Raw genomic sequence first — 23,658 nt, forward strand, 5'->3', positions numbered from 1 at the left:
GGGTACAGCCTCTGAATTGGAACTTCCTAGACCTGGGTTTCTGAGACAAGTTGCACACAAACTGGTTTAAGTGATCAGATACAGGTTTAAACCTGTAACAGAATATAAGTTCAGTGCACATAAATCAGGCTTAGCCGTTTTGAAATTGGTTTAAGATAAGCCTGGTTGAATGTAGTATGAGACTTAACTGATTTAGGTCAACCTGGTTTATGCAACTTCTGTCCCAGACCTCTTCCTGGTTCAAGTTAAATCACAGTCCCTCAGCATCCCAGCATTTTGCAGCTCTGGGCTTGGCTATGCTATCTGCTCCAGAGAGCAGGGCTGGTTCTGACCTTCTGCTGCCTAGGTGGAGCAGTGAGGGCTGGCTCATTGCTTCTCCTCTCCTCCCCCCACTGCCAACAAACCTCTGCTGCGGTCTGGGGCCAGGGAGGGGGATTAAATTTCCCTTCCCCCAAGTACAGAGCTGCCATGCCCTGCTTATTTAGTGCTGGCTGCATCTGTGGACTACAAATCCCAGAGGCTCTTGAAAGCAGGAAGAGAAAGTGATGAGCAATCCTGCAGAGTCCTGCATGTGTGAGTTCTGACCGCAAATACCAGAGACCTTGGGGGCAGCAGGAAGAGAAAGCGAAGACATAGCGCATGCTGGCTATGTGCCAGAGAGCCATGCTCTGTTGTCCCCCAGCTTCTGGCTTGAACCACTGTAGGCATAGAATCATAGAAGTAGGGTTGGAAGGGACCTTGTAGATCTTCAAGTCTGACCCCCTGCCTGGGCAGGAGAGAGACTGGGCTCAAATGACTCCAGCCAAGTATGCATCAAGCTTCTTCTTAAAGACCCCCAGGGTAGGAGCCAGCACCACTTCCCTTGGAAGTTGGTTCCAGATCCTAGCTGCCCTAACTGTGAAGTAGTTCTTACGGATGTCTAATCTAAACCTACTCTCCAACAACTTATGGCTGTTTATTCCTTGTTATGCCAGGGGGTGCTAGGGGAAACAAGGTCTCTCCCAAACCCTTCTGGTCCCCTCTAGTGAGTTTATAGATGGTCACCAGGTCCCCCCTCAGCCTTCTCTTGTGAAGGCTGAACAGGTTCAGGTCCCGCAGTCTCTCATTGTAGGGTCTACTCTGTTGTCCCCGGATCATGTGGGTGGCCCTCCTCTGGTCCTTCTCAATGTCGTCCATATCCCTCCTGAAGTGGGGCGCACAGAACTGGACACGGTATTCCCGCTGTGGCCTGATCAGTGTTGCATAGAGGGGGAGGATTCCTTGGCCCTGCTTGAGATGCACCTGTGGATGCACGACAAGGTCCGGTTAGCCCTGCCAACCATGACCTTGCATTGTCGGCCCATGTTCATCTTGGAGTCAGTAATGACTCCAAGATCTCTTTCTGCCTCCGTGCTCTCAAGAAGGGAGTTTCCCATCTTTTATAAATGTGCTGCTGGTTTCTACTGCCTAAGTATAGCACCCTGCACTTGTCAGAATTGAAACGCATCCTGTTTTTGTTAGCCCACCCCTGCAACCTATCCAGGTCTTGCTGTAGTCTTTCCCTCCCTAATAGCATGCTCACCTCACCCCAAATTCTGGTATCATCAGCAAATTTAAACAGGTTGTTTTTCACCCCATCATCCAAATCACTGATAAAGAGATTGAACAGTGTGGACCCAAGGACCAAGCCCTGGGGGACTCCACTGCCCGCTGCTTCTCAGGTCGAATATGACCCGTCCACCACCACCCTCTGAGTAGGACCCTTCAGCCAATCTGCAATCCATCTGACTGTGTAGGCATCAATGCCACAGTCGCCTAGTTTTTTTTTAATGAGGATGAGGTGGGAGGTGGTGTTAAAATGTGGCTGCATTTCCTGAATCGGAAGTGAAAGTCTGTTCATTTGCTTATTGGTTCAATCTTTGCATCTTAGACTAACCTGCAAAGACTAAGTTAATTCAGCCCTGTCCTTTCTGACTGTCTGTACTTTGCCTAGGAGGCTGCAAGCAGGAGAGGAACAGTTGGGTGTGGGGAGGGGATGACACTAAACTTGTTTAACCATAATTTTATGTTTACTGCAAGAATGAAATTTAGCTCTGTAATTGATCAAGTACCTTAAATAAGGAGTCATACATACACACAAGGTCTGGTCCCAAGCAGTATTATGTAGTTGTCTTAAGCTGCTTTATTTGCTGTCTCTCAAATTTCTAACTTTTTTTTTTAGTTTTTCACTGAGGTATAGAAGATACTCTCACTTTCTGGGACACATAGTTAGTTGTACTTAAAGTAGTCAGCCTTAAAACTAACAAGTTTTAATCCTTAATTAAATTACCTTATTGCCAGCATTCCAAGCTTTTCCCATACCAGTCATACATTTCTCTATCTTGAAATTTGCACTGTTACATAATCTTGCACATTTTTAAACAAAAATAGTTAACAATTTGAGTAAGGGCTACTGTGTGGGATCAGTCTTGGCTAGACAGAGTATATTTAAATTTATAGCTACCAGTTCACAATCTAAAAAATTGACATTCAACATTTGCTAATTCATTAAAGTGGGCTTTAATTTGAGATATTTTTACCTGCTTGATAAAATGTCAGCATAAGAAGCTAGATAAGTTCACTGTACTGTTTGCTCAGCCCTACTCAGACCGTTATCTGGTACTTGCCCAAGTTCAAGATGACTTTGAATTTTAAGATGCACCCCCTCTCATAATTTAGATTCCATGCATGGAAAATTATAACATTGTATCCATGTATAGAATCTAACTATTGGAGGGTGATATTAAATTTAATTACTCCTGATTTTCCCCCCTTCGCCCCCCTGCTGTAGGAGAGTAGACAGCAGTAGGCAAGGTAACCCCTTGTCCCATGCTGCCTCCTGTACCTCCCCCCCCGCAGTACCTATGTACCCTGGCACCTTCCTTCTCCACCCCCCTCACCTCCCTTCATGGTTCCTGTATGTCTTGGAGCCTGGTCCCTATGACTGCATCCTGCCACCTGCCCCCTTCCCTCCCTCCTACCTCTGTTTCCCACGCCCTGGCATCCTGTGACCTTGGGCACAGAGCACGTTTGCATTGGGTCCTGCCTGGCCATGTAGCAGTAGCTGTGGCAGCTTTCAGCCCTAGAGTTGGAGCAGGAGCGAGGCTGGAGCTGCTGTTGGTGCTGCAAACAGTGTGGCAAGGTAGGGGCAGAAGTGATCATGTGCTTTGTGCCCTGGGCTGGAACTAGAGGGCAAGTAGCAGCAGTAGGTGGCTGGGCCAGACAGCTGCTGTGGTTCCAACTCTGGCCCCTGTCCTGGGTTGGGCCCAGAGTCAGAGCCACTTACACCCCTGCAGCTTGTCCTTGAATCCAAGATGAGGGTCTCATCTTGAATTTGAATAAATACAGTCCATTTTTGGCTTTGTATACTCCCTTAATTCATAGTGGAAGTTAACAATAGCTGTATTAACCTGTACCTGTTATATAAATGATCTGAGTTTGCCTTTTTGTAGGTAGAATTGTTTCTCACACTGACCTACTTGGAGCAATTTTGATGGGATGAAGTGAGAGGTTTTTCACATAGTTTCATAGTAGCTAGGGTGAGAAGGGACCTGAACAGATCATCTAGCCTGACTCCCTGCCACAGGCAGGCATGAATGCTGGGTTCACAAGACCCCAGACAGGTGATCATCCAACCTCCTCTTGAATTTTCCCAAGGTAAGGGCGAGGACCACTTCTCTGGGAAGTTGGTTCCAGATTTTGGCCACCCTAACTGGGGAAAAAAAAAAAAAAATTGCTTTCTGATCTCTGACCTATACCTATTCTCCATCAACTTATTAACATTGTTCCTCTTCACCCCAGGTGGTGCTGGGGAGAAAAGGGCTCTACCTATTTGCTGTTGAACTCCCCTGATGAGTTTGTAGGCAGCCACCAGGTCCCCCCTCAGCCTCCTCTTGCTGAGGCTGAACAGGTTCAGGTCCCTTAGTCTCTCCTTATAGGGCCTGTCCTGCTGCCCTCTCACCAAGCCAGGTAGCTTTCCTCTGAACCCTCTCCAGGTTGGCCACATCCCTTTTGAAGTGCAGGGCCCAGTACTGGACATAGTATTCCAACTGCAGCCTGACCGAAGTTGCATGGTGCCAGTTCTTCAAACTTCCAGCTGCTAAATCACATTTAAAATAACTTTAAAATGCATTACTAATATGACTTTTCCATACGTATAACTGACATAGTTGCCACAGGAATTCCATTTGCTTGCCAGTTGAAAAAGTGGCCATCTGTGCAATTATAAATGGAAGAGAATGTGGTCCATGAGAATAACCACACCTTAAGAGACAACCTAGTGAAATTGTTTCAAAATCCCTGTTTGAGTGTTATCAACGTATACAGATATTTCCCTGCAGCCACAGCCAGAGTAGCTGCAGGAGAACCTACAGCCATCCATCTGTGCCTGCCTCTCCCTGGCCGATCCAAATCGTTGAATCTTGCCAAATCTTCCAATGCCGATTTGGCTGAATTGATTCAGGACAGTGATATGAATCTCTGAATTGAATCACTGTCCTCCAAATCAGCCAAATCCAAATCTGAACCGAATACTTCCTTATTGGCACAGGCCTAGAGTATAACTGGTCACCATGTTCAACTGCTGTTTAAGTTTAACTTATCACCAGTAACATATTTGCATTTTGCTGAAGTACTGAAATGCAGAAGAGGTGAGAGCCAGAAATAACTACTATGCCACTTGGTATGAAATTACTAAGTGAGAGAGGTGGACTTTAAGAAAAATGTCAAGTTATTTGAAGGCGGAAACTAATTTCTGAGTTCAAGACCTCTGGCACATATTACATTTAAAGTGTGATTTAATAAATACTATACATGCAGACAATTTAGGGTGCCATAAAATGGCAAACCAACTGCAAATGTAGTCTGAAATATGTGGATTATTTGTGGCTTGTGTGCCTAGCACCATAGACTGAATATGTAGCATGTTACTGATGCTAACAATTAACTGATTGTCAGCATTAGCACTGGATGGGGGTTGACATTGGGACTTGGTCAGCCGAAGTCCCAGTGCTGAAAAATGGTCTACCGGGGGAGTGGGTTGCAAGGTTCCCAGCTCTCCCTCTACCAGGAACCTGCTCAACAGCCTTACCTGCCTTGTCCTTCAACTCTGGTGGAGGGTTGTAGGACAAGGCATTGTAAAATGTTGGGTTGCAGAGCCCTGGGTGAGCCAGTCAACCCAGCAGCTTTCTGGGAGGTGTGGAGCAAGGAGTTTGAAAATATCTTGTGCTTCTAAAGGCAAGTCACTTTTTAGACATCCCCAGCCACTAGGACCCCAGTATAGGGGAGAGGGTCTCTGATCTTGGGATGCAAGGATGTATGAAAATAATGTATGTATCTGGGTTGCACATGCGGTTTTTAAAAGTCCCAACAGATCAGGGAGCTTTTCTGTTATCCTAGGGTCCTGGCAATATGGAACCTTTAAAAATGAGTACACTGTCCAGCTGAGCATATGGTTTTTAGATATCCACCAGGTTCCTGGGATAGGGGATAAGCTCCCTGGTCATGGAGTCCCTGCAGAGAGCCCATGGGTTTGCAGGTGTTGGGTCAGGGGGGAATGGATAACTTCCTCCTCCCACTCACCACTTGCAAGCCCATGCCCCATGCGCTCTATTAGCAGTAGTGTGATTGGAGTCAGATCCCTGATTCTAGTAATAGTGCCTCCTGCACACTTGCTGGGATTGGATCTCAGTAAGGCATTAACTGAATCTCTGCCTGCCCTTGTATCCAAAGTAATATTTTACATCTCAAAATAGAATTCTGGGTTTATAGTCTGTTAAAACTGGGCAGCAGTTAAATCTGAAAACAAAATTACAAAAATAATTGTCTCCTCATTGAAAAGGGACAGGAATGGGGTTTTGCTGTTTGCATATTCTTGTTGGAGCTGTGGAAGTCCAGGTACTCCGAAGACGAGGAGACTTGAAAAAGTCTATCTCTTTCCACCCTCTTTACAGTAATATACAGCTGTTAGCTTCATGTTGCTATGCCAGTGCTTCTAACAAGGAGACTGAAGACGAGATCCACAAAGTTATTTGGGTATCTGGCTCCTGTTGATAGCTACCTCCAAGGCTAGAGATCAGAAATTACACACAAACCACATATACATGATTGGAAACTGGTGCAAATCTTGTAATACTATAGAAGTTCAGTGCACATTTACCACTTTCAAGGTTTAAAATGAACCTTGGATGTAGTTTCAGACTTAACCGATTCAAGTTAAATTGGTTTATTGAACTTCTGTCCCAGATCCCCTCCAGATTTGAAGTTTAACTTGTGGTCCCTCAGCATCCCAAGATGCTTTACACTTCCCCCACAACAGTGCTTTACACTTCCTCCGCCTGGGCCACTGCAGGCATGTGGCTGCATTTCCAGAATCAAAAGTAAATGTATGCTCACTTGCTTATCAGTTCAATGTATGCAGCTTAGACTAATCTGTGAAGATTGAATCAATTCAGACTTGGGCTTTTTGACTGTCTGTACTTGGTCCAAATGTCTTACGGGTGAATAAGCCTGCTTTACTGAATGGAGAGTCTGTTCTGCTACTTCTTCACCTTTCAGCTCTGTCCTGCTGCACACAGGGCATAATGAGGTATTTATTTATTTATTTATTTAGTAATGTGCTGGTACTGATGGCTCAAATAGCCAGGACCGTTTTACAAGAAAGCTAAACCAGTAGTGGAATCTGTTCCTGAATAAAATAGAGGGGACAGAAGTATTCCTAAAAGGCTTCTTTTTCTTGACTTTCTGGCTTTCCTGCATGGGTACCAAGGCTGTGCAAATGCAACGCCCTCCACCTTTCTACATTAGAACCTGGATAGTTAGCTGGGTTGAGTTCCTTACCTGCCAAGATGGGAATTGAGAACTAGCTTCAGTAAATAGTTGTGTGGGACTGCTAAGGTCCTCCAGGAGTTGAAGTGGCTTTTATTTCAAAAGATGCCACTTCTCTGATCAGCTGCTGAGACTGCTGATGAGTTCTGCCTGAAATGCAAAACGGTGCCCTTCAAAGTAAAAAAAACCAAAAAACAAAACACCCCCCCCCCCCCAGCACACAGCTGAACAGATTGTTCTTAACTTGGGAAGCCACTGCAATTTGGGCTGTGAACCAATGGGATTTGGGTTATACTGTACTTTTAGTTTCACAGCTCTAGAGTTGTGGGGAAGCCAGAGTTGAATGAGTTTTCCTCTTCTGGTCTTTTCTCTTTCCCTAGGAAGATTGAGGATGTAATTAAGTTTGTGTGTCAGGCCTTAATTTCTGGTCTAGCTAAAGATGGAATAGAATAACCCAACATCCTTGCAACAAACGCTGTCCCCAATGTCCTGCTCAAATTTGACTTTGGAGAATTGCATTTTATTGTCCTAATCATTCCTGGTAGTTTGTTGTCCCTAATGGGCGGTCTGGATATCATTTCATTTTCTGCCTGAGACCGCTGCTTATGTTCCTATGAGCTGTTAAGCAGGTGCTGCAGTTCTGTTGTGGATGATACTGGATTTTATTTACATTCATTCAGGATTTTTCTGAATGAGGATACACTATATTAACATGTTTTCTTACCACTGAATAACAGATAAGAAACCTAAAGTTTCAGCAGTCCCATGCTACCCATGGGGCAGTGGTCTTGATATCTGAGTCACATGTCAATAAATTTCTGAACAAATAAATAACAGCTTGAGAGAACTTAAATTATTTGGCCTCTGACAATTGCAGCCTCCGGGAGCATGGGGAGGGGTTTATCATGTTTTTTGTTTTCAGCTGCAATTGCATTGTCTGTTCATTTCTACTAGCCATAAAATAGAAATGATTTCCATAAGTGGAACATGCTTAAGTTGCCAGTGTTAAGTTTTTCTTACCATGGAATGGGATCAGACAGGAGAGTTGCAATGGATCAGCTATGATGTGCTCAGAAGCAGTAAACAGCATTCCTCTCAACTTAGGGGACAAACAACAGCACCATGTTTCCAACTGTTTAACTAAACAGTTAAACTTTTGTGTGAAACTGTTTTAAATGAAATATGGCCCTTGGTTGGCATATCTCAGCGAGAAGGTTTTCCATCAGATTCTGTAAAATATCTTTTTTTAATTGAACATATTAGCTATTTCTCATAACTATGAATATCTGTGTTGTAAAGTTTAAACTTCTTCTGATGTTGGCTATTAACCACTAAAATGATACTTTACTAGTGATTACTTTTTTAATTAAGTGCATGCATTAGCTATAAAGCCACTTGAGTGCATTGTAAATAAAATGCTGTAATAATGAAATGTTTTAATTACAATCCCTAAAGTATGCATAGTATTCCATATTTTTTATTTAAATTCTTAACATGTTCACTTTTTTCAGAAAAGCCATTTGAAGCTAACTGTAAAGATAGAATTCTAGCCTTAAGTCATTTGAGCAAATTCCATGGCTGTTCTCCAGTTAGTGAGTTTTCACAGCATTTGCAGCAAGCTAATTGCTTCTGCTAATAAATAATCTAAAATCAATGCTGACAGCAGTTAATTGGCACAGAGACTTTATTCTGTAAAGCACTTGGCTAACGACCTTCTTTAAATTAATAGCATTAAGTGCTATGAGGAAATAAATCTGAGGAATTGCCTGTCATTTGCTTGTCATGTCTAATAACTTCCAATAATGATGGCTGATAGATTTTTGCACATTCCATTATTGAAGTTGGTGCATGTAATTATTTTCCTCATTATATGTAAACAATTAGCAATATTTGGTGTTTCCTTGCAATAAAGCTGTTAAGTACAAATAGCATATTAGAAGTTAGAAATAATTTTAAAGCTAAATTTCTTTTCCTTTTTAATGCAGCAAATCAAGAAGTGCACACAGTAATGCCTCATTTGAATAAGGTTTACACTTCTGCAATTGTAATATAATGCCTATAAACGGAAAAAATAGACTTCTTAACAGTATTTCAAAGTTTATCTTGTTGTGTGAAACCTTTTTGTTTTTAGCTTGAAGAAGTAATGGAAAAGGAAACTTACAAGACTGCTAAGCTTATTCTTGAGAGATTTGATCCAGAATCCAAGAAGGCAAAGGTAGGAATTTTGAATCAATGCTATTCTTTATAAAATACACTGTAAAGAAAAGCACTTCTATAATACTATTGTCACTAATTGACAGGAGGTTGAACCGCCATCTGCAGGAGCATCTCCAACCCCAAGACCTGGACAAGGTAATAACTTTATGAAGTTGCAGCTCTTTATGAAAGATTTATACCAGAGAGTTCTAGCAGAAGGGATGGTTTATAATGGGACCTGTACCCTAGACTGCTTCTCAACTTAGAGATGGGAGGATTAGCATTAGGTTTTATCTCTAAGTTCTTTATTTGATAGTAAATATATTTGAGAAATGAAGAATGATGCTCCTTTTGGTCAGGTGGATGTTTTTAACTAGTTAATGTTGATGCAGTGAGAATCTGGTTCCAGAATACATTAATGTCAAGACAGGCTGTGGGTGACCAGGTCCAGGGTTTGAGAAGCTGACCAGGGTTGGGTGGAGCAAGCGGATTCCAGGAAATAGGCCAGTTAGAAGCCTTGGAGGTCAGTCTGCAGGCTGGGACTTGAGGGTAAGTTGAGTCAGGAAGCCAAAACGATCAGGTAGAGCACAGTCAAGTAACAAGCTAAGTTGAGAACCTGAGAGTTCCAACAGAGAACAGGCAGAAGCACAAGCCACAAGGAACAGTGGGGTAGTCTAGATGGGGGTTGCATTCTGTTGCCTGGGACATTTCCTTTTCTGGCTCAGGGGTTTATATGGGAGGGAGGGAGTTATCAACTGATCCGGGCTGGGCCATGCCAGTGGCAGATTCCTAAGCTCTGATGGAGGTTTCTGGCCACCTATGCCCAGCCTGAATGGTCAGCTGGAGAGGTGGTAGACTGAGATGAGCAACTGATCCAGACAGGCTTGGGTCCCAGATTTGAAACCATGGCTTGACAATTCTTCGAGACCTTTCTTCAGAAAACTGGATTGTTGTCAACAGTCTCATTTGAATGTGTATTCAAGGATGGAGGCTTTTTTTTAACAATTCCTACTTTTTCTTCAATTAGTCAAAACTTCGAGGATAACCTTTTTATTGGGCTTTTTGTGGCTTTTTGGGGGGGAGTGGTGGAGAGGGTGAAGGTATGTAGGAGAAAATAACAAAAGCTTGTGCAGAAATCAGCAAAATATAGAGCACTAAAACCTCAAACTTAAAAGCAGCTTTGTATGATTATAGTTGAAGATAGATTACCCAGAAAATAATGTTCACAGTCAATTTAAGAACTAGTTTGCCTTTAACACAAGTCAGTCCAATAGCTGATAGTGTGCATTACAAGACACTGGAACCTGAGATGGGATTTTCAGCAGGACTCAAGTTTCTAATGGAGCATGTGTTAGTTGGCAACTTGTGTACATCTTTCATATTTGCATGACAGCCTTGGATTTTTTTTTTTTTTTTTTTTTTGAGAAAGGACAGAAGACTCATACTTAATTAAATCACTGTTTCCTTCTCATTGTTTCCCATGCTTCTGTGTGATCTCTTGGGTTTAGTAAGAAGAAAAGATGGATCTACCTGAACTGGGTTTTGTTTTTTGGTTTTTTTTGGTTTTTGTTTTTTTTTTAAACCATTTGGGTTACTTTAAAATTATTTAGTTTCTGCTTCTGGCAAACAATACTGAATGTCTGTAGAATCATTATAGTTTACTATCGAAGTTGTTGCTGTAACTTTTTCAGTTGAATGAAACCCATACTTCCTGTTACTGTGCTCAGCTTTCTATACTTGTCAGAAAAATGTTAATACCCTGCTGTGTCAATGTAAAGATAGTATAGTGGTCTCGCAATTCTGCTTCCTTGGTTTTCTGATATGCTGGGCCCAGGAGTATTTCTTCTCTGCAAACTATGGTCCTTTTCCCCACTATTTTGCTGTCCTGTTTATAATTTTTTTTTTTAACCTTTTTCTCTCTCTCTCTCTTTTTTTGGTCTTTAAAAAAAAAATGCACCCTTTTGGATCTCTTATCTACTGGCACACAAGTTTCATCAGGGGGTTCTTGTAGCTAAGGCATAGTGGCAAAATTCTTAACATGTCTCACTATCTCTCTAGAAAGGGAAGTTCCAAGTTCTTTTCTGGAGTCATGGTAATGAGTATCCTTGGTTCACCTACCTTCAAATGAGTATCAAGTCATTTGTACTAGGGAGGCAAAGCCAGCTGGTTTTGATGCTAGCCACATTGCTCCCCTATGTACTGTTGGCTTTAGAAAGGTGTGCCTTAACCGTGCTAGCCCAATGGGCTGTTAAGCACAGGTGGACCTTTTGACTTGATCTTGATTCTTCTTGTAGCACTTACAACATCTGGTAAGTTGGAGCCTCTCTTACCCTTTAATTGTCATGATTCTTTCACTTAGATCAGGGCTGACCAACATCTGAGCAGCTGTCGGCTGCATTGCCCCTAGACTGAAGACCAGATGGTCCCCAGGAAAAATGGCAGGAAGCAAATCCTTGGAGGAGGGAGGGGCTGCCTGGTGACCCCAGTGGCCTTGGGTATGAGGGAGCAATGGTGGCAGCAGGAGTTACAGGGTAGAGAGAGGCACAAAGACCAGAGGGAGCAGTGACTTAAACCCTTGGGGAGAAGTGCAGGGGGCTGAGAAGGTAAAGGCTGCGGGAGTCTGTGGGCCTTGAGTTGGACAGTAAGCCTCTGTGAATAGGGAAGTATTTGATTTCGGATTCAGCCGATTGGAGGACAGTGATTCAATTTGGATCACTGTCCTGAACTGATTTGGGGAGATTTGGATCAGAGAGGCAGGCACAGCTGGGATGCTGCATGTTCTCTCATGGCTCCTGCTGTGCCTGCCTCTCCCTGGGCAGGGGGAGCCATGGGAGAAGCCCCCATGGCTGCCCTGCCCAGCCCCATCTCCTGCCTGGCCCCAGCCAGTTTAATTGGAAAAAGAAAAAAAAAAAAAAAGTGTGGGGGGGGAAGTCCTGCACTCAGTGGCCACAGGAGTGGCGTTGGGGCCTCTGGGTACTTGCGGCAGAGCCCCTCTGTGCAGTGTGGGGCAGTGGGGACCCCCCCCCCCCGCCTGGCATCCATGTGGCAGCTGCCCCGTGATGTGGGTGTAGTGCAGCTTGGCAGGGTGCCGCATGCTGCCTGGGAGCTGGGGCCTCTAGGGCTGAGCAGTGCTGGGCTCCAGCTGACGCATGGAGCCACCCGGGCAATTCAAACCGGGGGTTGGGGAAGCAGCCGGGAGCTAGAGGGTTGTTCCGGTTACTGAACATTCCCTCAGTTCCCAGTTCAATTTCTCCAGCTACCCAGTCTTTCCCCCAGCTCTTCCTGAGGGGCATGGGCCTCTGGATGATGCAGGATGGATGATGGCAGTGGTTCTAGGCTGTTTCCCCAGCTGGCAGCAGCAGCCTGCTGCAACCCCACGTGCAGACCTGGGGGCCATGCCCCACAGGAATAGCTGGCAGAATGATCAGAGAGCTGGGGAATCTAACCGGTAGATCTGGCTGACAGGTGGAGCCATCCCAGCTCCCAGACAGTGTGCAGCACCCTGCTGAGATGTGCTGCACCTGCACCATGGGGGAGCTGCTGTGTGGATGCCAGGCCCGGGAGGGGTGGCGATCCCCACTGCATGGGAGGGCTCTGCCACAAGCACCCAGAGGCCCTAATTGCCACTGCTACAGCCGGTGAGTGCAAGGCTTTTAAAAAAAAAAAAGTGCTGGGGCTGGGTGGGGGATGGGGCCAGGCAGTGCAGCCATGGGGGCTTCTCCCACATCTCCTCTGGCTGTGTCTGCTTCTGCCCCAGCTGTGGGGGCTCTGCCCTGCTGCCGTGCCTGCATCCTGTACCTCCCCTCCCCCTCCCCAAGTAACGTGACCCTCTGCCCTGGCTGGGCAGCTTGTCCCAGCCCCAATCCCCGCCTCCTTCCCCAACCCTGACAGAATTACCAGCTAGAGGCAGCTGTCAGCTCTCTGTTTAGTCTATGGCCGAATCTCCTAATTGGCCAAATCTTTGTCCAAATCGATTCAGAAAAAACTTTGGAAACTTTGAATCAATTCGGAGCTTTTACATGGTCTCCCAATTTAGATTCGGTCCCCAAATCGGGCCAAATCTCCTCCAAATGGAATTGGCTACTGAAGCTTCACGCTGCCCCATTGGACAGCTCTGAGTTCACTTAACAGTTGCACAAGAACTATGTTGAAAAGTCAAGTAATTATGAGGAGAGAACAAACTGCCCAGAAATGTGGTCCTCAGCTCTCTAAGCTTTGTGGCCCAAACTGCTGTAAGAAAATTGGATTGGTGGTATAGCAATTTAATATGACATCAGATTAACGATATGTATTCAGTCTATGAGCCTAACTTTCTTGTAGAAAACCAGGGTGAGGTTTTTGGTTTTTTTTGTTTTTTTTTTTTTTTAGTAGGCAGGCAACTCATTTCATGTTATGAGTTAACAGTATGCTTCTTTGTTTGTTGCACAAGGGTCAAAATGTTTTTCTGTTTTTTTTCCCTATGAAGAACCATTAATTTTTTTTCCAGTGACAGCAGTTCTAATTAACTTCAGCTAAAAGTTTAATTAAATGAGGCCATTGGCAGTGGATGTATTTAGGACCCTGATACATTTTGAGTGAGCTTGTTGCACCTTAAATTTATGTATAAAGCTTTAACTACTTATCCTGAACCTGTACTAAAGGTGATATAATGTTAGGCACATGCTGTAGAAACTTGGAAGTCAGTTAGGGTAACCCCTCTCCAGCCATGTTCACAGAACTATAGAAAATTAGGGTTGGAAAGGGATCTCTGGTGGTCATCTAGTCCAATCCCCTGCTCAAAGCAAGGACCATCCTCAGCTATCATCACAGCCAAGTTAAATGTTGCAAAGTTGCCTGCCTTTGGCTACCCTTATTCTCATATGTACATGTACTTTTTATATGCCATAAAGTAGCATGCTTATGCATCATTCTTGCAGTGCTACAAGGTGGGGTAAAAGCTTGGTCTCAGCATGAGGCATCTTTCATGAATTGATCTCAACTTTTGGTGAAAAGGATTTAGCACACAAGGAAAATAATACCTTATTTGATGGGTCATATTAATAGTTCAGACATTGTGTGCAAGGCAATACCTTTGTGGTTTCTGCATTCATTTTTTTTTTTTTTTTTTGGTGCTAATATGGCAAATTTTGCTCCCCTGAAAAATCTGCCCCTGTTAAAACTAATATTACAGTCCAGTCTCTTTTATTCATAAGCTCAAAGGCATTATGGATTGATCCAGTCAGCTGGTGCTTAACAGGAGGAGTTACTGTTATGGTTTCATTCCTTAAGTAAGAATAATTTCTATTAAAAAATACCAGAACGTTCTTGATGTTTGTACTTCACTTAAAGTTCTGGTAACAAAAGTGAGTCTTTAAGTTGTCAATTTCGGCTTTGTTTGCACAAAGTAGTAGAGAGCGAGCCCAAATTTTTTTGTTCTGTGCAGTGCCTCTGGTGCTAGTAGGTTTCAAACCAATATTAATAAGATGCATGTATAACTTCATGAATTTGGTTTATGAAGTTGATGCAAATTGTCAGAATGATATGAAAACATTAATCGTGGCTTGTTTCGTTTTCTCTTTGCTCACGCTAGACACCCATACAGTTAAGTAGCAGAATTCAGTTACTGAAAATCTTTGTGCTTCTGATTCCTGTTCTTTTTGAAAGAAGGATACTTTATGTTGAAAGTGTGATTGGATTAGCCTCAACTTTTAATTTTGTGTTCATGACAGTTAAAGAAAAGACAGTTTGTGATCTGCTGATTATGGAAACTTTTATCTACTGCTGAATAATGGTTTGCTACAAAAACTCTGTATTCTCAAGGGCCTAGCAATCTGGTTTCTCAAAGGGCCAGATCCACAAAAGTATTGAGACCAACTGACTCTGATTTCAGTGGTAATTGGGTACCTGAATATTGATGTGGATCAGGGCCTAAATACTTGAAGTTTAATGCAGTAGCAAGTACTTGTTAAGTAAATAATTCTAGTCTTAAACATCAGGATTAATGTGTTTTGTACACAGAGTAACTAAAAACACAAACGCGAAGGAAATTGAAGTGATTACTTTTATATTCTCCTCTACAAAATAAAGCCTTTTTTGAGTGAGAGAGAGATGAAACTCATGGTATTTCTGAACATGAGAAATGTTTTGCCTCTTCTGACAGTATCTTAACTTTTTAATGGAAAAACACCTAGTTCTGTATTAATCAGATCACTGCTTGTGTGAGTAAGCCTAATGAGCCTGTTTGTACAAGTCGGTAATAGTAAGTATGAGTAATTGCAGAATTTGGACCTAAATGATCCAGCCTCCCCCCAAAAATTGAGGTTGTCCAAAACAATTTATTATGTGGTTTAGTTTTCATAGCTCTGGCTTATAGCAACACAGACAATAGGATACTGAATATGAACAAATGCAATTGACTACAGAACTCTCCTTCATGTAGATACCTTAGCCGTAAGCATCTACCATATTAAAATAGTACACACAGTTTAATCGAATTGTCAGGTGAATCATATCTGTTAATTATTGAAATATGGAACTTTCACAAATGCTCTTGTAATTCAGTGCTGATAATTCAGAACTGATGAAATTACATTTGTCAAAGACTCAGAAATATATAGAACCCAGCCAATTACAGCTGAAAAATATTAGATGATGATTCATATTGAAGGAAGATGGGTGGAAGCTTATTTAGGAAAGGCAAATTCCGTACAGCACTCTCAATTCTTGAATATCATGGAAAATGAACTGTTTCCTAAAGGAAGTAATATACTGGTAACCTGGTGTCAAGGTGGTAGTGAACCCATTTCATATCATCACTCTATTTGTAATGAGATGTCAGTGTTCACATTGTAAATCGAGAGATTCTTCTAATTTTAAGTTCCATAGAACTTTAATATCTTTTTCTTCTGCATCATTCTGGTAGTAACCATGTTTTCCAGTCTAATTATCAAGTTGAAAGGGTCATAGACCAAAATATTCCTGTTCCCTGGAATTCTAGCTTTGCCCCTGTTGCTTCAACTGATAGTGCTTTCTGCATGACCATAAAAGGGCTTTTGAGCAAAAATGTTCTCCTTTTCTAATATGCAGACCTATGTGTGGTAGAATCCTCCTTTGGAAAGAGGAAGCCTCTACTCTGCACAGTTTGTGAAGCCCATTCCTGTGTGGTCATACAATTGCCAGCAGAGTACTGGACGGTCTGTAAAAGCTGAACACCACCAACCATCAGCTGTTCAGACTATTGTATCTGTCCCCTGAAAGAGCATAGGCCATACATCCAACATTAGTCTTGGATTTTACAGTGTAGAGATACCTGAACTAGCCTTGATCTTGATATCTGGTATCAGTGTAGCTGTGGTACAATTGGCAACATTTTTTTTGCCCCAGGCTGGCCCATAATACCTGGCTCCCTGCCTCAGGCTTCAAATCTCTGTTCCACCCTGAATATCTCAAGCTGCATGTGTTTGTCCTCACTGCCTACTCGGCCCCTGTGCAGAGAGTTTGGAGAAATCGGGGAAGTCTTTGAAGGGAATGGATGGCTCAGTACAACTCCATGCCACCCTGAGTTGGATCCAGCCTCTTTGCAGGCCTGGTCCATCTGGGGGGGTTGTAGGTTACTCACCCCTGCACTAGATCAAATTGAGCTGTGCTAGACATGCCCTGCATCTGGTCCATTGCAGAAAGAGGGTTGAGTAATCTGTTTGCGTCAATAATGTTGCAGTGGGTACAATCAATCCAGATTGGCTGGCTGCAATAACAGCTGTTTTTAAAATGTTATGTTAGTGCTCATCAGGGACGGGGAGGAAAATGCTGTATTCATTTTTTCATTTCAGTATAAGATCTGTTCCTGACCCTTCAAGTGTGGTGTTTTGTTTTTGCTTTTTTTTGAGTTTTGGTAAGCAGGTTCTTATATGTCCAGGTCAAAGGATATTCAATTCTGCCATAAATTGTTGTAATGTCCAAAGCCCAATTCAATACACAGTACTTGGATAAATTCCCCTGGTGTCAATGGGGTTTTTTTGCTGGGTGAAGAGGTCCCTTTAAATCATTGTCACATTAGTAGTATAGCATATAGTTTGGCCTGAGTGTGCTTTTTCTCTCTCTCTCAAAAAATGCTTGTGAGGGGGGGCACCATAGCACCTGATTCCTTTTTAAGCTCATGCTGTAGTAACAATCAAGGACAGAGAAAATGATGTAGAGGTCAGTAGAGCAGTAGATCTGTGGATGGAATTTGGAAAACGAAAGTGTAGGTTAAGGCCAGAATGAACCATCCAGATTATCTAATCTGGAAAATTCCCAATAGTTCCATGATACCTGCTCTGAATAGCTTAATCATTGGTAAAATAGTTTCATATAATATGAAAGCTAAATGCATAGGAATGTAAGGTGAACTAGTGATTGGTCTATTCATGTTTTGAATTGGAAACATGGTTGATTTTTCTAATAATTACTATATCCAACATTTTGGTTAAAGGACAAAGATAAAACTATTAATGTTCTATTGGAGAATTTCTTCTTTGAGCATGTGTAATTAACCAAATGGTACTTAATTTATTGCCTTGCATACTAGGATTTATATATGAGAATATAGATTTATATCTGAGTTGACAATGAAATATATTAATCAAAATGCTGTTGGTCTTTGCTATTGCATGTTGCAACCTTGCATAGCTCTTTAGTCCAACTTTTGTTTATTTTGTTACAGATTAAAACATCAATACTAGCTTTGTTTTTATTCATGTCTTGGCAATATAGTATATAAAGTATTAAATCCAGTATGTGCGTGTTCCTGTCAGAAATTCGTCAGCGGACTACAGGTCAAAGGAATGTTCTTCCACCTACTCCATCAAGCCCTGAACAAGGATCTCCCAAGGCCTCGGGTGTGCAGGCAACATCTAATGTGCAAAGGGACACTTCAGCTCCTGGTGGACCCCCAGAAAGAATTGTTGCACCAGCCTTGCAGTCAAATGTGCTACCACGACGTCCTGGATCCCCAACTTCAATGCCTGGAATGGGTAAACAGAGCACTTTAATGTTATTTACAGTTTATATTGTTTTCTCTGGTTACCAATAAAACAGGCCATTTTCAGACAGTATGGAAATGGCATTTCATTTGGAAATAGCAGAGCAGTTATCTGATTAAGCAGGAGTTCCATATTCAATTAGCCATAACTCTTTACAGCTGGCACCTTGTGATACTGAAACCTATTGCCTGAGCTCATTTAACTGTTATGGCTTCTTTGTTTAAATGGCAATAAAACTTTGCAGTATTCTGTAGTCAACAGTATAGCATATATTTTTATGTTCTTGGTTTAAGAAAGCTCCAGATTTATATAAATCGGGTACAAAGGAAAACACTTTCAGAATACACTCATGTTTCTCACTAAACTCTGTGCGTATTTTTTAACATGCATCTTGACATTTATTTAAATTTTTATTCTAGTAGGAATGTTCAAGCAGCCTAGAGTAATGTGTAAAATACTGCATTACTCCAAAAAGTCTTTTCTGTTGGATAGCTGGGGGTTTTATAAGATTCATCCAGGTTCTTCTGCTGATGCTTTTTCAATTGAACTTTTGGTTAATTTGGGTGCAGTGAAAGTTCATGATTTGTAATTTAATCTGCATTCTATAGAGTGAAACTTTGATCCTCTTTATATTAAAGCCAGGAGAATACTACTTGTGCTTTTAGGTCCCCAGTGTAAGCTTTTGAAGTGATTTTTAAGTTTTTAGTTTGCATGTTACAATTTTAAAAGTATGATAAACAGACATCTTTTGCTATTAGAGGAAGTATAGTCTTGGGAACATATTTCAGTACCGTATGTGGTTATACATTACAACAACTTAGTGGAATAAGATCTAAATGCCAGCTAAACTTTATTAAATTAATCTAGGCTGACCTGTGATACTAAGCTCTATGAACTAGTAAGAGAAGTGACTTTCATGGGAAGCCCTACCAAATAAAATGCACAACTTTTCTTCTGGAAAATAAAATGTAGAGAGAGGGTTTTTTTTCCCCAGAGTCATGGGCACAAATTGCATATACTGGCATGCTGCTACATTGCTGAGATCCTGGGTTTGAAAAAACCCACACGTTAAAGTGGAGTGGTGCATGTTGTGGTGGTGTGCACTGCCCAAAACTGGAGCCTGGCTTGCCTTCTGTCTCACAAGGTTAGGCCCCAGACCTTTGCAAAGAGTAATAGCCAGACTGTTACTACTTTGCTGTAAGTAGTTCTTCGTATAAGTTTCTGTAAATAGTGTCATTTCCACATACAGGCCTCAGGAAAATACTACCAACAGCTCACTTGTTGCTTTGAGCATAAGCTACAGTGCTGAGCCAACAGCTATGGTACTGAGAGGGTTAACACAAGATTCTATCTTTTAGTTTGCTGAACAGATGCAAGAAGCAGCCATCTTGGCATCTGCATGGCATGCATGCACAGTGTTTCCAGGAGTTCTTTCTCCTGAAAAGGAAACAGATGCCCTGCTTAAAACACCCCAGCAGCCAATTTTGTGGGGCTGATTTTTGGGGAATGGGTGTGTTAGATATGAGAAAATACGGTATTCTTATACCCTAACCTACTATAGAATGATTGTGATGGTGAAACATTACTAGAAGGTTCTTTGTCCAAAAGAAAAGTGCTTAATGAGGGCTTTTAGTAAATCCCCAGTCATTCTCTGAGTGAAGCCATCCCACAAATAAATGTACAGTTGTGTGTGCCTAGTCAAACACCAGCCTTTAGCAGAGTTTTTATAAAGTTCAAACTTGGCACTTACATTGTTGGGTTGCTGAAAGAAAATTGGTTAAATGATGGTTAAATAATCGAATAGGAAAAGCATAACAAATTTCCTTAGCAGTATTAAGATGCAAGCACACTGAAATTAGTTTTGTTTGAATTTGATTCTATAGCTATAGAACATTTGAAAAGTGGGTTCACTGGATTTTTTTTTTTTTTTTTTTGGTTCACAATTGCCAACTGTTAAATCTGTATTTCCTTTTTGTGTAATTTTGCAAATAATATTTCATGTGCACAGAAATACCAGTATTTCCCTCAGTAACTAACATCTTGATTGTGCCTTCTTTGTATGGTGCTTGTCTGGTCAGACGGTAATAGAAAAGGCCAGAAATGTGATGTGTCATTTGCTGTGGAAGCCATATTTTTTGAATTCTCCATCTTTCAGGCATATAAAATCTCAGCCATAACATTGCACTTTAAACTGTATAAATTCAATAGATACAAGTAAATATTTTAAAATCTAAGCTTTATGCATGGCTTACAACAAAATTGAATGGGCTTAATCATCTCTAAAGTAGAGAAGATTAATAATTCATTTTCATTATACTGTATTTTGTAGAGGAGAATCAATTTAACATGTATTACCATGGAGCTCCCATATGTTTGAAAATTAATAACCAGCAGGTAGTTGAGAGTGTGCCAAGCTTTGCAAAAATGACCAGTCTTTCTTCAATGATTGCTTTTGATGTTTATATTAATTACTGGTCTTCATAACAGCATGAGAACTAAGATTCATATTCTTGGTTTGAATTAGCATGCAGATAATTGAAGATATTCTTATGGAGCCATGTTCTCGTGTTTTCTGTCTTCTTTTTATTATGGTTTAGAAATTTAAGGAGCTTTACAATTTAAAGGTTGCATGAAGAGTCTTATGTTGCTTTGAACACAGTGCTGAATATGTTGTCAGTGTTAATACTAGAAAAAAAGTATTGGTGTATGGTTTTTTCTGTTCCAGCGCTATACATTCACACCTGTATTGAACTTTGTCCACTCCTTTTAATGGGAACACTTAAGTTTTATTAAATACTCTTTTATAAATGGAAAAAAATGTTTAACCTAAAGTGTCGTATCAGGACAATTCTTTTTCAGAATCTACAAATGTGTAGTTGCGGGGCCCAGTAAATGTATCATTTGAGAGTTCGTTTTAGCTTGCCACTTCTGGCTCCTCCTCCTTTAACTTGGACATTGCTGTTTGGCAGAATTCTGAAAAGCACGTTTAGGTTTCTAATTTTTGGAAAGAGAAAGTAGGAAATATAACATTCCAACTTTGTAAACAGCATAAACTCTTGGGTTTCTGAAAATGATAGAGCAGCACCTTTTGTCTTGAGTAAGTTGTATCATATTGGAGCACTCAAGGGAAGAGTTCATTATGTCAGGCAGTGCTTTGATGTATCAGTTGGCTGACAAGAGTGCTGGAAATTTTGCCAAGTTCTCAGTGTTCTCAACAGCAGAGATTTCCAAACGTTGGCAGGATTTAGTCTCTTATTCTATCAGTAGAAAGGATTCTTCCTTGTATTACTAGTTGTTGGAGCATGGGAGTATTCTCTTTGAATTCTGCCATTGAAACCCAGCGTGACCTTGTGGCAGTTACTTGAATTCCTTGTCACTGTTCCCCTCTGTGTAATGGAAAGATTAAGAATGGAAGATCCCTTACGGCGCACGTGTCTCTTGTGTACAGGACTGGAATCTTCAGAAAAATGTCTCCTTGGGGGGTAAACCTGTGTGAGCTCATGTCTCCCCGGCACACGACCATATAAAGAACAGAAGTCAAGACTGCATCTCGGTTTCCTAAAGCTCAGGAGTCCACCTGTTATCTACTGCAGACTTTGTATAGAATCAGTTATTAAATATTAGTTTAGTTTTATTGACAAATTTCGCCTTGGTGGACCTTATCTGCCTTTTTGTTTTAAGATATTGCCTTTCTGTTAACTACTGCTTGGCACTGAAATGGCCTTAGCCCTTTTTCACTACTACCCTCTTAATACCATATTTTCTCATATGCAGCGCACACCTTTGTCCCCAAAATTAGGGTGCATGTATTAAGCAGAGATGTTGATTTTTCTGACTGATATAGAATTACCCTGCTTTGATTCCTGCTCCACTGTGCAGCCGCTGTGGCATTACTACTTGGGCAGCTGAGGGAGCCAGTTCACCTAATGGCTCATTGCTCTTCACTCCAGGAGTGTTAACATTTATTTCTCTCTTTTTAATGGTCTTTATATTTCCAGTTCCTATAGTAGCTTCACACAGCTGGTAGATGAACTCTTGAGACTCTCCGGTCTTGTTTATGCTCTCTTCTTCATGTAATGACACAATTCCAGATGTCCCAAAAGCAGCTGGGGACCCATGTATACTTCCTGTTAATACAAGGCCTGAGATTTTTTTTTAAATTGACCTCTCTCCATGTTGTTGTAGTTAAACTAATGGTCTTTTGATTAGTCTGCAGAGCCCTTAAACTTGATTCTAAGAGCAGCCACTGTAACTCTAACGTATATCAACTTGTAGAACCCATTCATTGCTTCTGGACAGAGGCAGTCAAGCTATGGAAATGGTGCTGTTCTCACAAGAATATTTCAGGCCTTCCCTCTGCTAGGAGTACCAACTGTGCTGCTTAGAGTGTTTTCTGTGCAATTTCCATAACCTGACCTTCATCCTTGCTTCTTTCAAATAATTCTTTATTAGATTAATTAATTAACAAAGGGAACAGAAGGGCAGTTGGAGATGCTTTGCTTGTTGTGCCCTCAGATTAATTAGGGGGTATAAAGACAGGCAGAGCAGTAAATGCTGCTGGCCAAGATTCTGACCTCATTCACATGAGGTGCTGTGTATACCATAAATAAGATCCAAACACAACTTGAAATAGCCATGGTTATTGGTAGGTAAGTAACTGTTCTTTCACTTCATTGCTTGCAAGCAGGGAGAAGCCTTTTTCTCTCTTGGCTGGTACAAAGAGAAAAAAGCTCTTTAACTAGCCTGTGTTGATTTTGGGTTGCTGCCTTTATTCTGTGTTTAACTCTAGTGCTTATCTTTCTCCAGAAGTCGCACTGAAACTAATAATCTTCCATGTGTCCTATTCTCTGTGGTTCATGCTCTCTTCTCATCACTGTAGTACCTGAGTGTTTTCTGGTAATGTAGTAAATAATTGAGTATCTCATGTGGTTACCTTCTTTTGGCATCTTCTCCCCAGGAAGGAAATCATGGTGGAAAGCATAATTTTGTGTTTATAAATACATGAGTAGTAGAGCAGGCCAGATCAGAAGTGTGCCTGGCACTTAGAGTGGCAGACCCCACACAGTTTGAGGTATTTCAGTTCCTGTGAGACTTTATCCCACAGGCTAGGACTGATCACCATGAAGTCGCTGTCTCCTACACATAGGAGCTTTACTCTTGTTTTAGAAAAATCCATATTATCAGAGGAGCAGAGCTGTTGACCATGGTCCTTTTATGGCTAAATCTGCTCTAATGAACGTTGTTAATGGATCTCTGAGTATTACTAATATTAAGAAGTAAAAATATATTATAACTTCAAGTAGGTGGTTGGTGATTCAGTACTTGCATTGCAACTTCTACTAAATGCTTCTAATTCAGCTTTATTTAATTTAAGGATGAACAGCTGTGGTTTAAACTTCTCCCACATATTACTTAATGCTGTTTGTGTCACTCTGTTTTAAAAAGCAGATACATTTTTAGGCTTTGCTGTGACTTTGAAATATTAACTTGACTCAAAAATCGCTCAAAATATTATACCAAAAATCAGTAATATTAATCTGAAGGAAATCTAACTTGATGCATATCACAGGAAGTACTCCTCCATATAACTAGCATCAGTTGCATATAACAGCTACCCTCA

The 23,658-nt window shown here is 41.5% G+C and overlaps 1 protein-coding gene across 4 annotated transcripts in view; it reads left to right on the forward strand.

Annotated features, from left to right (window-relative positions):
• LNPK (lunapark, ER junction formation factor) overlaps positions 1-23,658 on the forward strand; it is a 61,253-nt gene that overhangs the window by 21,472 nt on the left and 16,123 nt on the right. For all 4 annotated transcript variants that reach the window (XM_090045419.1, XM_090045421.1, XM_090045420.1 and 1 more), the window contains 3 exons: positions 8,975-9,058; positions 9,144-9,195; positions 17,811-18,029. In XM_090045419.1, the coding sequence (XP_089901545.1) occupies positions 8,975-9,058; positions 9,144-9,195; positions 17,811-18,029 (355 nt within the window). The remainder of the gene's footprint in view (positions 1-8,974; positions 9,059-9,143; positions 9,196-17,810; positions 18,030-23,658) is intronic.

The sequence above is a fragment of the Crocodylus siamensis genome, chromosome 4 (genome assembly GCF_052110815.1).
Source record: "Crocodylus siamensis isolate JL-2025a chromosome 4, ASM5211081v1, whole genome shotgun sequence".
Lineage (NCBI taxonomy): Eukaryota > Metazoa > Chordata > Crocodylia > Crocodylidae > Crocodylus > Crocodylus siamensis.